The sequence below is a fragment of the Drosophila novamexicana genome, unplaced genomic scaffold, assembly GCF_003285875.2.
Source record: "Drosophila novamexicana strain 15010-1031.04,08,12 unplaced genomic scaffold, DnovRS2.1 tig00000485-arrow-pilon, whole genome shotgun sequence".
Lineage (NCBI taxonomy): Eukaryota > Metazoa > Arthropoda > Insecta > Diptera > Drosophilidae > Drosophila > Drosophila novamexicana.
Window position 1 is genome coordinate 1,396,321 of NW_020824808.1, and position 12,107 is coordinate 1,408,427.

The 12,107-nt window shown below is 43.1% G+C and overlaps 3 protein-coding genes across 4 annotated transcripts; all 3 read right to left on the reverse strand.

The window, feature by feature from the left end:
* Window positions 1-417: 417 nt before the first annotated feature.
* Window positions 418-3,806, reverse strand: LOC115761324. The gene is made up of 4 exons (XM_030703057.1): window positions 3,140-3,806; window positions 2,783-2,945; window positions 2,514-2,697; window positions 418-2,459 (listed from the first exon to the last, which is right to left on the reverse strand). The coding sequence occupies exons 1-4, from the start codon at window positions 3,657-3,659 to the stop codon at window positions 507-509; spliced, it is 2,820 nt and encodes a 939-aa protein (XP_030558917.1). The 5' UTR covers window positions 3,660-3,806; the 3' UTR covers window positions 418-506.
* A 2,173-nt stretch (window positions 3,807-5,979) lies between these two features.
* Window positions 5,980-9,489, reverse strand: LOC115761306. Its single transcript, XM_030703035.1, has 3 exons — window positions 8,883-9,489; window positions 7,225-8,448; window positions 5,980-7,164 (listed from the first exon to the last, which is right to left on the reverse strand). The coding sequence occupies exons 1-3, from the start codon at window positions 9,302-9,304 to the stop codon at window positions 6,102-6,104; spliced, it is 2,709 nt and encodes a 902-aa protein (XP_030558895.1). The 5' UTR covers window positions 9,305-9,489; the 3' UTR covers window positions 5,980-6,101.
* A 240-nt stretch (window positions 9,490-9,729) lies between these two features.
* On the reverse strand, window positions 9,730-11,838 carry LOC115761308. 2 transcript variants are annotated; one of them, XM_030703038.1, is made up of 2 exons: window positions 11,206-11,838; window positions 9,730-10,719 (listed from the first exon to the last, which is right to left on the reverse strand). In XM_030703038.1, the coding sequence occupies exons 1-2, from the start codon at window positions 11,625-11,627 to the stop codon at window positions 10,479-10,481; spliced, it is 663 nt and encodes a 220-aa protein (XP_030558898.1). In that variant the 5' UTR covers window positions 11,628-11,838; the 3' UTR covers window positions 9,730-10,478. The 2 variants fall into 2 exon arrangements, with proteins under 2 accessions (XP_030558898.1, XP_030558897.1); XM_030703037.1 differs by having other exon boundaries at window positions 9,730-10,722.
* Between the last annotated feature and the right edge of the window lie 269 nt (window positions 11,839-12,107).

Here is a 12,107-nt window from a genome sequence, read left to right on the forward strand (position 1 = left end):
TTGCCGCACATTTTACTGTTATATCACCGCTACCCAAAGGTTAGGTAAACAGTAATTTTCAATAAATCAACATTTTATGCAACCGATGACAGTTGAGCAACATAAGGTTGCCACTTCGCGTGTGTTTTTTGGGGGCTTTGGCAAGGTCAACTTTCATAGATCTTAACCTTGCAGTGTCCAAAGATGTAGGACATTTTTAAATTTTTTTGGCAGGCGGAAAATGTGTGAAAACTGAACATGTTTACTTGTGCTCAACTTAAAGCTTAAGCTTAAATTTCCGCCATCAAGGTACGACAAGCATTTGTACTAAGTATATCATTCTAGCCAGCCTCATAAGCCGAAGCTATTGCCTATGCAGACTTAATAAGAAAGGAAAAAGTTTGCAATTTCAAGAAAAATGACACTTCACTTAGGTAAAAAAGTGCGATATTTATTGTGTGAAATACGAAATAGAATATTTTCTGAATTAAAACGTAAAAAGATGAAAAATGAAAAATTTCGATGGACTACGTAGTGAACCTTTCGCTTTTACTATTGGCAAATCGCACCTTTCGTGAGTCGATAGAAACTCGCGATTGGAGCTGCTGGAACTGCATGGCTGTCGGTGGATGGGCAGCTCGGTTCAGGCGTTGCAGGCGATCCCCATATAGCTGGTTCTCGTTCCGCGCACTTTCTGGGAAATACTTTGTCTGTACGTCGCTATTGTAACCGCCTTTCTCGCGGGGCTTGGGCGAACCGGGAAGTTTCTTCTTTGGTTTCTTCTTGGGCAGATTGCGCATCTTTGGAGGCTTTGGCGTCCGATGTACGTAGCCCTTGCCAAAGATCCAAGCGAACTTACCCTTACGCTCGCCAACAACGCAGCCACCGTACTGTACATTGGGATTGGGCGGATGTGGATACATGGTGGGCATGGCCCAGTCATTTTCATTATACTGGGTCTCCGTATTGGTCACATCGACCGTCTTCAGCCGTTCTGGATGCATTAGGCCCGCTGGCGGCGTTACACCAAAATCAAATTCCGCCTCGCTGTCGGTGGTGTCTGAGAGGACCAGCTGGTTCTCACAGTGGGGCATGCCGCGCTTGTGGCACTGGCGCTGCACCTCATCGACTAACTGCTTCTTGTCGATGAAGCTGCGGCAGAAGCACTGCATCACGGGCCTGTGGCACTTGCACTTGCTGAAGCCCATGTTCTTCAGGCACCGCTTCATTTCCCTCACCTGCTTCAGCAGCGGATTCTTGACGATGCGGAATTGCACGGGCTTCATGTTCGCATAAGGATTGGCGGCACGCTTTAGCGTATCCGGATCCTTGAGCGGACGCAGCGTAATAAGATACTCGTCGTTCTTCTTCTCAATATGTAGCGTCGGCACCTGCACCAGATCCTCTGGCTTCTCCTCCCTATCATGTGGTGCCAGTTTCTTATGCTTGTGATAGGACATATACTTTGAGATAGGTATGCTATCCACGGGAAAATCCTTCAGGAAGTAGCCCATCAACTCGCGAATGGAACGGCGTATCGCACCGGGACGCCAACCGGGCCGCTTCGCCAATGGATTGTGCGTCCACAACCAGCCCATGTGGGCGGGCACCTTGCGCTCGTCATCGTGACAGTGGACATGGCCTTGTCGCGGATGAGTGACGGGCTCCATGGGCGCATAGACCCTAGACTTGACGTTCAACTTGTGCGCCATCTTGTGCCTCTTGCGCATTTTGGGCGCGCCGCAGGGTTCGGACATTTTCGAGGTCGACTTACTGACCCGACGATTCTTTGAGGCCTTGGCCAGTCTGCAGGCGTCATCGCAGATTTCCTTAATCTTTGCATTTTTATCCGCTCCATCGCAGCCATCATCGAACAGCCTCTTCATCTCCGTGAAGATACTGACTAAATCGGTTTGCTGTTTTTTCTGCGATCGTTTGGATGAGCTGGTACATGGCTGTGCACTTTTGCATTTCTTGATGCTCTGCTTTAGGGATTTATAATCATGGACAATCGTTTCGAAGGCTTCGTCGGTCTTGATATCCGAGGCTTGATTATTGCAGGTCTTGGAGCAGCCGCTGGAAGAGCCCAAATCCAAGCTTTTTGATTCGCTGTCAATGTGCTGAAAGAAGTCAACGAGTATATCATTGGCTGTCGCTTTCTCATCGTATTCCTTCTCCTCGAACTGGGGCAGCGGCTTGTAGCCGCAATGCGGACAGGCTGCAATCTTTGGCAGCCAGGACACATCCTCGTGACACATTGGACACTCGTGTCCCCTCTTCATGCCCATCTGTTTCAATTCCGGTGCCGATGTCGGCGGGCACATTCGGTTCGTGTTGCCCTCGCCCAAATGGGATCGCGCACTAAACGAGAATTGGCCGCCAGGTCCAGGTGATGCATCTATTTTCAAGCAGCCGTCGTCGGATTTAGCGCAGGAGTAGATGTTATAGGGTCCAGCCACATCGATCAGTCGAGGCTTCAACTGGAACCGCTCGAAATTGTCAACTTATGACCAGGAGCGAATGCAGCTACTCACCTCGCCACCGGCCTCACATCTCAACCTGTTGTTGCTGGACGTTCGACAAAAGGGAGACGCATCACCGGATTGTTCGTCAATGCTATAGAATCCCTGGCACGGATCAGAGGAGGTGGGAAAGCTTTGAGAGGTGTCCCCAAACATATCGCCACAACAGTCGTCTCCGCCGTCGTCGTCGTTGTCGCTGCAAAGGTCCATGTCCGTGACCATTACTCTATTGAATTTCAGGCGCTATCGGCCCCCAGGCTCCAGCCGTGGAGCTTACTTACTCATCGATGTTCTGACAACGCATGGTCATCGAAAGGCGTACCGTGCACATGCCCACAGTACAGCCTTTGCAGGTCAGTTCCACTTCGGCGGTATGGACGACCTCCTGGAATGTGTCAGTTATTCGGCGTATGACCGAGTCCGGCATGACATAGCAACCACGACCTGGGGGATCACACAAAGTGCTCTAGTCAAAATCGTTCAATGATATGCTGGAAATCGATTTTGATCGATTATATACTAATTTCTTATCGATAACCTATTCCTAGCTCTTTAAGTATCCAATATCGACATGTTTATACGGACAATTTTGGATGGGTAATGTGTATGGCAAAAATGCGCTTAGATTTTCAGCTCACCGATCTCTTTCTTCATGTAGGAGACGACCAGAGTGATGCCCTCCGATAGCTCCTTGTCCAGACACTCGGACAGCATTGAGAATCGAGCGCTGGGCTCGCAGGGCATGCAGTTAACATTAATGCGATCGGCACACATGACCGGCTTGCAACCCTTGCAAATGCTGGCAGTTATCTTCAGGAGACTGGGGCACTCAAAGTCCCGTCCGGGCATGTTCAGCTTCATGCAGATCATGTTCGCTGTGAAGCAGCGGAATAACTCTTTCTTGGGCTTGGGCTTTTTCTTGCCCTTGGCCTTGGAAGGGCCACACTGTTCGTCGATTTCCTGGCTTAGATCTCTTTCAGCGTCCTTGGCCATTTGCAATCGAAATGCTGGGCCGCAGCACATACCTTTGTCCTTTTTACCCTTTTTATTGTTGTCGGTATCCTTATCGTTAGGCTTCTGTCTAGTCGAACAGCGAATATAGTTCTCCTTGTCCCTGTCCATCTCATTGGATGCCCAACAGCACGGAGCCTTTGCCATATCGAAATTGAACTTCAGCTACAATAATTATTGAATTTATAATTTAGATATCTGCACGGTTAATTTCAAGGTAAAATCACAAAAATAATTTCAATGCTATAAATTTTTATTCGCTCGAGCCTGGAAGCCTACGCGTTGAAATTTCAATAGAGTATAAGCAACACTGCCAAACAAAATGCTTTAACAAGGCAATTGATAAATATCAACGCACACTTTGATACTAATTTCTTTATTGATTAAATAAATTAAATTAAAATTAATTTTTTTAATGCCAAAAATATTATCTTAAATAACTAACTAAACAGAAAATATGAAACTTAAAGAATTCTTTAAGCTTATGTTTAATATTTACACTATGGGTAAAAAATCGAAATGCATTTCAGTTCGAAGGCTGTTATAAAGCTTTATTGATCTGTTCATGGGCTCGTTACTTACATAACCAGTTCTATAGGTGCCCGCAGAGAGCGGCAAATGGTATCGCAATAATCTGCTCGTAACATTACAGCTAACGCGTACTAGAAGGGAAGCGCAGCCAATAATTCATACAATTAAATTTTTTAGAAGAAACAACGCTGGTATCATTCTTCTATTTTCCAGAGATGACAATTGTAGTAATGGACACCTAGATCAATGTGGCGGTAAGGTGTTAGCAAAGCTAAGGCAATGTGAGTTACATTTTAAAAACTGTTTTTGCAGCCATTCAATCCTTTTTTTTATAAGAATATTGAATCTAATAGTGAACGGGTCTTTAAACTAGCTAGAATTGCGCCCATTACGCAATAAAGCTAATAAACTGTTTATTACTCAGTGATATATATGGATGTATGTATGTACATATGTATGTATGTATGTATGTATGTATGTATGTTCGTATATATGTATGTATGCATGCATGTAATTTGTCTTGTATAGCAGACCAATTTGTCTTGTTGCGCGGCAAGTTTGAGTAAGAAAACGTATTTATTAAAGCTGCCCTCCTCCTCGATTCTCAAAAATGTAAGTAAGGCCTGCCGGCTTCACCTATGTTTTAGGCGCAGGCTTCAACGCTGGAAGCTGAGGACCAGGAGGAGGAGCACCAAGGAGGCGAAGCTGGAGACGTAAGTTTGAAGGTATGTGGCTATGAAGTTATGTACATACATATATAGCTATGTAGGTATGTAGGTATGTAGGTATGTAGCTGTGTAGCTGTGTAGCTATGTAGGTATGTAGGTATGCAGGTATGCATATATGTATGTATGTATGTATGTATGTATGTATGTATGTATGTATGTATGTATGTATGTATGTATGTATGTATGTATGTATGTATGTATGTATGTATGTATGTATATATATGTATGTATGTATGTATGTATGTATGTATGTATGTATGTATGTATGTATGTATGTATGTATGTATGTATCTATGTATGTATCTATGTATGTATGTATGTATATATGTATGTATATATGTATGTATATATGTATATATGTATATATGTATATATGTATATATGTATGTATGTATGTATGTATGTATGTATGTATGTATGTATGTATGTATGTATGTATGTATGTATGATGTATGTATGTATGTATGTATGTATGTATGTATGTATGTATGTATGTATGTATGTATGTATGTATGTATGTATGTATATATGTATATATGTATATATGTATATATGTATATATGTATATATGTATATATGTATATATGTATATATGTATATATGTATATATGTATATATGTATATATGTATATATGTATATATGTATATATGTATATATGTATATATGTATATATGTATATATGTATATATGTATATATGTATATATGTATATATGTATATATGTATATATGTATATATGTATATATGTATATATGTATATATGTATATATGTATATATGTATATATGTATATATGTATATATGTATATATGTATATATGTATATATGTATATATGTATATATGTATGTATGTATGTATGTATGTATGTATGTATGTATGTATGTATGTATGTATGTATGTATGTATGTATGAATGTATGTATGTATGTATGTATGTATGTATGTATGTATGTATGTATGTATGTATGTATGTATGTATGTATGAATGTATTTATGTACGCGTGTATATATGTATGTGCATGAGTGTTATTGTATGTAAAATGCAGACTAAAAAAACATCCCGCTGAAATAAAAATTTAGAAAAAATTATTTCTAAATTGTTCGATCTCCTGTTTTTTTGTATTCCTTACTACATTTTAGATAAGGTATATGCCAGTGGGTATATATATATAAAAGGCTCCATTAACTTATTTACATGAGCTGCACACATTTCGTGCGGAACCACTAACCATTTATTTACATTACTTCTGTCATCTAAGGTCAAGCATTATACGAGTCGGATTTTAAAAATTTTTCGAGCATTACTTAAAATTTCAATTAGGTTCAGTTGCTCAACGCGTTTGCGTTGATCCAGGGTTATAATTATAGAATGTACCAGATTCCAATTTGTTCGATTTGTGCCAGACTCGTTTGCCTTGAAGTGGATTGTACCCACCCTCGAATGTGCCGCCATCGTAGCCACCTTTCAGTCTGCCCTTGGTCTTCTTTTCCGTTTTGGGTTTGTTTATCATCTTCGGTGGCTTTGGCTCCCGATGGACAAAGCCCTTTCCCATAATCCAGGGGAATCTGGCTTTCCGTTCACCGAGCACACAACCGCCGTACTGCACTAGGGCGCTGGCCGGATGTGGATACTGGGTGGGCATAGCCCAGTCATTTTCATTGTACTGGGTCTCGCAGTTAACCCGATCGGGCTTTCGGCGGCGTTCCGGCTTAACGACACCCGCCGGGGGTGTTACTCCAAACTCTAACTCATTGTCACTGTCGCTCTCGCTTAGATCCGAGTAGACGAAGATGTCGCTAACGTCACGCCAACCGCGCTCCTCACTCAGCAGCTTAACTTCCTGAGCGACGATCTTTTGGTCAACGTGACTGCGACAAAAACAACTGGCTACCGGCTGATGGCAGCTGCACACGGGATAACCCTTGTCTTTGAGACTGATCTTTATATTGCGCATGCCCGTGGTAATCGGATCCTTGATGATGCGAAAGACAACCGGCTTCATGTTCGCATACGGATTGGCGTCCACGGCCAGACTCTTGGCATCCTTAAGCGGACGCAGTGTGATGGTGTATTCGTCGTATTTCTTGGTTATGTGCAGTGTCGGATGCTGTATCAGGGGCTCCTCTTCCACGGGCTGGTTGGAGCTCTGGCGGCGGCGGCGATAATGAAACCGTGAATTGCCAATCTTGTCAGCGGGATAGTCTCGCAGAAAATAGGCCATTAGCTGGCGTATGGATTTTTTGATGGCGCCAGGTTTCCAGCATCTGTGACGTGCCAGCTCGCTCTCGGTCCACATCCACCCCATATGGCAGGGCACCCGGCCACTGCCGCGTGAGCAGGTATGGTGCGTGGAGGGCTGCCGCGAGTTGTCCTTACGTACTAGGAACGTATAGCTAGTGGGCGAGGATTGATGAGGTCGGACGGATATAGATTGAATGGTTCAACTGACTCACCGCTTGGATTTGATGCGACGCTTGGCTTTCTTAACACATTTCGGTTTCCTTTTCTTGAGCGGATATGTTGTCTTGAGATCCTTGAGTGCACACTTTATAGCAGTTGATTGGCGGCGACGACCCTTTTTTTTGGCTTTGCATGCGATTGCCTCGCAATCCTTTAACAGCTTCTCAGTCAACTGCTTGGGGGTCCTTTTGTCGCTGTAAACATCATGCATGTCTGTAAAGATTTTTAACAGCTGATTGCGCCGCTGCGACGGCGTTGAAGCCGTCTTCCTTGGCGTCCGGATCTGCTCCTGCGATTGGGACTGCGGCTGCGATTTGATCTTTGTGGTGCTGCTTTTGCTGAGCATCTGATCGCACAACTCCTGGATGCGGCAGCGCGTGCAGACGCGGCTTGTCCTGCAGGTGCAGTCCTTGGAGTTCTTTGGAATACTGGCGTAGCTGTTATGCTTCCGCTGACTGTTTTCCTCGCTGCTCAGCCGAGTTCTGAGCATATGATTGCGCAGGACCTCCGCCGCGGTGGCCGACTCATCGAACGGCTCCTCGCTGGGCTTGTCCATCTCGAAGCGTTTGTAGCCACAATACGGGCAGGCGGCCACCTTAGGCAACCAGGTGATGTTTGCATGGCACACGGGGCAGAGCAGCGGGGGCGTATACTTGGTGGTCATCAATTCCGGTTGCTTGATAACTGGACACACCCCCAGCGTGTGTTTCCGTGCTACGTCCAGCGCTTCCAGCTGCTCTGGTGTGAAAGCCGATTCAAATATGGACGGCGGCTGCTTCTGTTGGTCATCCCATTCCGAGAGCCAGCCATCACTGGAGTTAAATGTTCCGCTGTCGCTGCTAGAGGGATATTTCGGACATTTGCAGCGCCTGGAACGCTCGTGACCAGACGGCGGCGTGGGCACATGCACCTTATCAATATCGAGATCGATCAGCAGCTTCTTCAGTAGCGTACGCTCGCGGTCCTTGGTTGGATCGAGCTCGGGCGGTGGCTTTACGCCACGCAGAATACAACCACATTCCTCGCCAGTTGGCTGGCTCTTCTTGTGCATGCAGCTAAAGGGTGCGCCGGCATGCGTCATAAGACGCTCGTCGGTGATGCAGGAAGTCGCCGCGCATCTGCCGGAGCGACCCAGCGTGAAGATGACGTCCCGCGGATTGACAGACTTATCCAGCGGCCGGCAGACATCGTAACAACCAAAGGGGAGCAATCTGGTGCTAAAAGACAACATCATTTAAAACTGTAAGAGCTCTAGTCGGATGTGTCCGTCTAGGAGACGCCGTATCGCATCGAGATACCTTTACAAACATTCTAGCTATATTTAGTAACAATAAGACATCCAAACGTGTCTTAATGCTAAAGCGCAGACTGTCTTTAAAAGTAGAAAAATTGGGGAAAATATCATTAAAGTACAACATTTTTAATTTGCATATACCATACAACATACCAAATTTGGTGTATTTAGCTGCTATAGCTTCCGTTTTATGTTTAGAAGACCAATTCTAGAAACAGATTTGATAGATACTATCGAAATGGGGAATATAACAACAGAACATGAAAAACATGTTCTGTCATGCCATACAAATAAACAGACGGATTCAGCCTAAACCTCAGTGCAATTCATGCACATTTATTTTCTGTTACAACTTACTCCAGATCCGGATCGGTAGAGCTGAACTTGATGTTAATGTCTACGGTAGCCATGCGCTTCTTGTTCTTCTGCAACTCGACGCTGAGAACCTCATTCACCGAGAATGTGGGATCCGCCAGCTGGCGCAGCACTGGAGGCGAAAGCCTGCAGTTGCCACAGCCGTACATCTGCTCACCCTCGTACATGGTCACGCAGATGCCCTTGGTGGTCAGTGAACCAACTAGCTCGCAGGGACTGGCCACGAACTTGCCCAGCGCCTTGGAAGGAAAGCATTGGGTAAACAGTCGATTCTGTGGCAGCTCAACAAATTCGTTAAACAGTCGAATGCTGTAGGTGAATGGGTTCTCCTCCCCTTCGCGTGGGCGTCGACTAGAATTTAGCAAAATAATATCGAACGAATAGGATTGCTTAAGTGGTTCCATAAGTATCAACTATATATGGATATGCATTCAAATTAATGCTTCAATTGGTTTTGGTTTTTTATTGGTGTTCGGCTAATTGACAATTTGTCCGCAATTTGGCAATCTCGCAATTTGTGTTTACAATTTGGTAAAATATTTAGAAAATTTTCATTCATGTAAAATTTTTGTTTAGAAAAACCGATGTTGTTAAATAAATAAAATGAAATGAATAATAAAATTAACTTGATATGATACAACTGTCTGTGTTTTAGAGAGCTTGCTAAGTTTAAGAAAAACAAAAACGCTTAAACATTTTTAAAATTCTTTATCAGAACTTATTTGACACGCCTTCGCAAAGTTCGCCGCTATTGAGTCGAAAATGCGGTTCTGTAAAAGTAAATTTTCGATTATCTTACCACAAGGCTAACAAGGGCGGAAACTTCTGATTCCAACATTTGCTTCTTTATTCGATGCATATTCAACACATTTTTAAATAGAAGTGGATATTAAGATGGGTATTTTTCAATTTTTCACGAACGTGTTCTTAGTGGAAAGGTAATATCTAAAAAATTTTAGCGTCCAAAATTAAAAATATAATGAATGTAATTCCAAAAATCCTATGATAGATACTCGATCAATGAGCAATGCCAAAGTGTGAGTAAATAATAACTTGTTAGCGTCTAAACCGAAACAGCGATTTTGGAGAACAAGAAATTTTGAATTACATTCGATTACAATCATCCAGGGCCATCAGGTTTCTCTTGCGTTTCTCGAAGCCATCGACACTAGTTCTTTAAAAGTTATTCGTAATGCCATTGATCTCTTAATCGATCTAGTTGTTTTTGTTTCTTGATTATTTTTACGGCTTTTGTTTTTGAGGGGTTACTTGCAAACTGCTGCAAATGCGGTCAGGCATTGATTATGTCCGCAAACTCTGGCTTGAGGCGTCCCCCTTCTCAGCAATTAGTCGATGACTATCTCTATACTTCTTGCCGCCGTTCAAATTCCAGTTGTCACCGACATAAATTTCAATGGATGCTATTTCTGTTCCTCATCCCCTTCCGAATGGAGCTGGCATCGCTTTAATGTGTTGCTGTCATTGATTGATTGATATTTCAGACACTTGCAACGTCTGGAAGGCTTGTGGTCACACGTCCTGGGTACACACAGATGGATCAGCAGCTTTTCTAGCAGCCTACGATCGCGTCCTTTGGTCGGATCGACCTCTGGCACAACCACATTCCCTGCCAGTCGGCTGGCTCTTCTTATGCTCGCAGCTAAAGGGTGCACCGACATGCGTCATAAAACGCTCGTCGATGATGCAGGAGGTCGCCGGGCATTTTTCTGAGCGACCCAGTGTGAAGATGAAGTCACGTGGATTGATGGACTTGTCCAACGGACGGCAGAAATCGTAACACCCATTTGGCAACATTTGGCTGCTAAAAGAGAGTCCCATTTTAACGAATAGGAGTGTTTTAGTCGGGAGAACCCATCTAGGAGATACCCTGAACCCCGCGTCAACCTATTTTTTAATGTTCTAGTATTCTTTAATGGCGATTGTGTTTTTAGTACTTTCTTTATGTTATTTGAAGCTTACAAATATGGTACCCTAATGCGTGTTAATATTAAAGCGCAAGAAGAACTTAGTTTTAAAAATGGAGAAATTAAGGAAGATATCCAAACAAAAAAATATATCTATTTATATTATAAGAGAGCCTAAATACCAAATTTTGCCTATGAGGTCTTATAGTTCTGAAATTAAGATTATTAAACCAAATCTCAAAACCGGTTCTTATCGATATGATTAATTCCTTTTGCATGCGGTATTTTTGAGTTCTGAAATATATATTTTTATGGGGTCGGAGATGGCTCCTTCTATTTAGCAGAACAACATTATACCCTTTTTAGCAGCAGCGACTTACTCTAGATCCGGATCGGCAGAGCTGAACTTAATGTTAAGGTCTAATTGAGCTACGTGCGTTTTGTCCTTCTGCAAGTCGACACTCAGAACCTCATTCACCGGGAATGTGGAACGCGCTAGCTGGCGCAGCATTTGCGTCGATGGCTTGCAGTTGCCACAGCCGAATATCTGGCCATGCTCGTACACGTTCACCCGGATGCCCTCGGTGGTCAGTGCACCAATTAGTTCGCAGGGACTAGCGACGAACTTGCCCAGCGCCTTGGAAGGAAAGCATTGGGCAAACAGACGATTCTCTGGCAGTTCGACAAATTCAGCTAATAGGCGGACGCTGTAGGTGAATGGGTTCTCCTCCCCATCGAGTGGGCATCGACTAGATTTCAGCAGAATAACATCGAACGAGTAGGATAGCTTAAGTGGTACCATTATTATCAAATATATATGCCTTTATATAAGTTTCGTCAATTGGTTTTGTTTTTTGATCAGGTTTTCGGCTAATTGGTAATATGTTATCAATTTGGCAATGTTTGTTTATAATTTGGTAAAATATTTAGAACACTTTCATTCATGTTAAATTTGTATCTGATCTGTTGCTAAATAGAAATTAAACGAACTGAATGATAACAATAACTGGATACTAAACAACTGTCTCTGTTCTGGAGAGCTTACTAAGTTTAATAAAACACATTTAAGGGTACACACGACTAGGGGATACCCAGCACCTTCAACAGCCAACATATACCTATTTAATAGGCAAAGGTAAATTATAAATTTTATAAAAGTATATATATAAAAAATAGTTTCACTCAATTCTAATTAGATGGAAAAGTTGGGCAATATATGTAGCTCTGAAAAGACCTGAGAGATATACCAAAAAAGCAGAATTTTTAACCCGATTTCTATCGA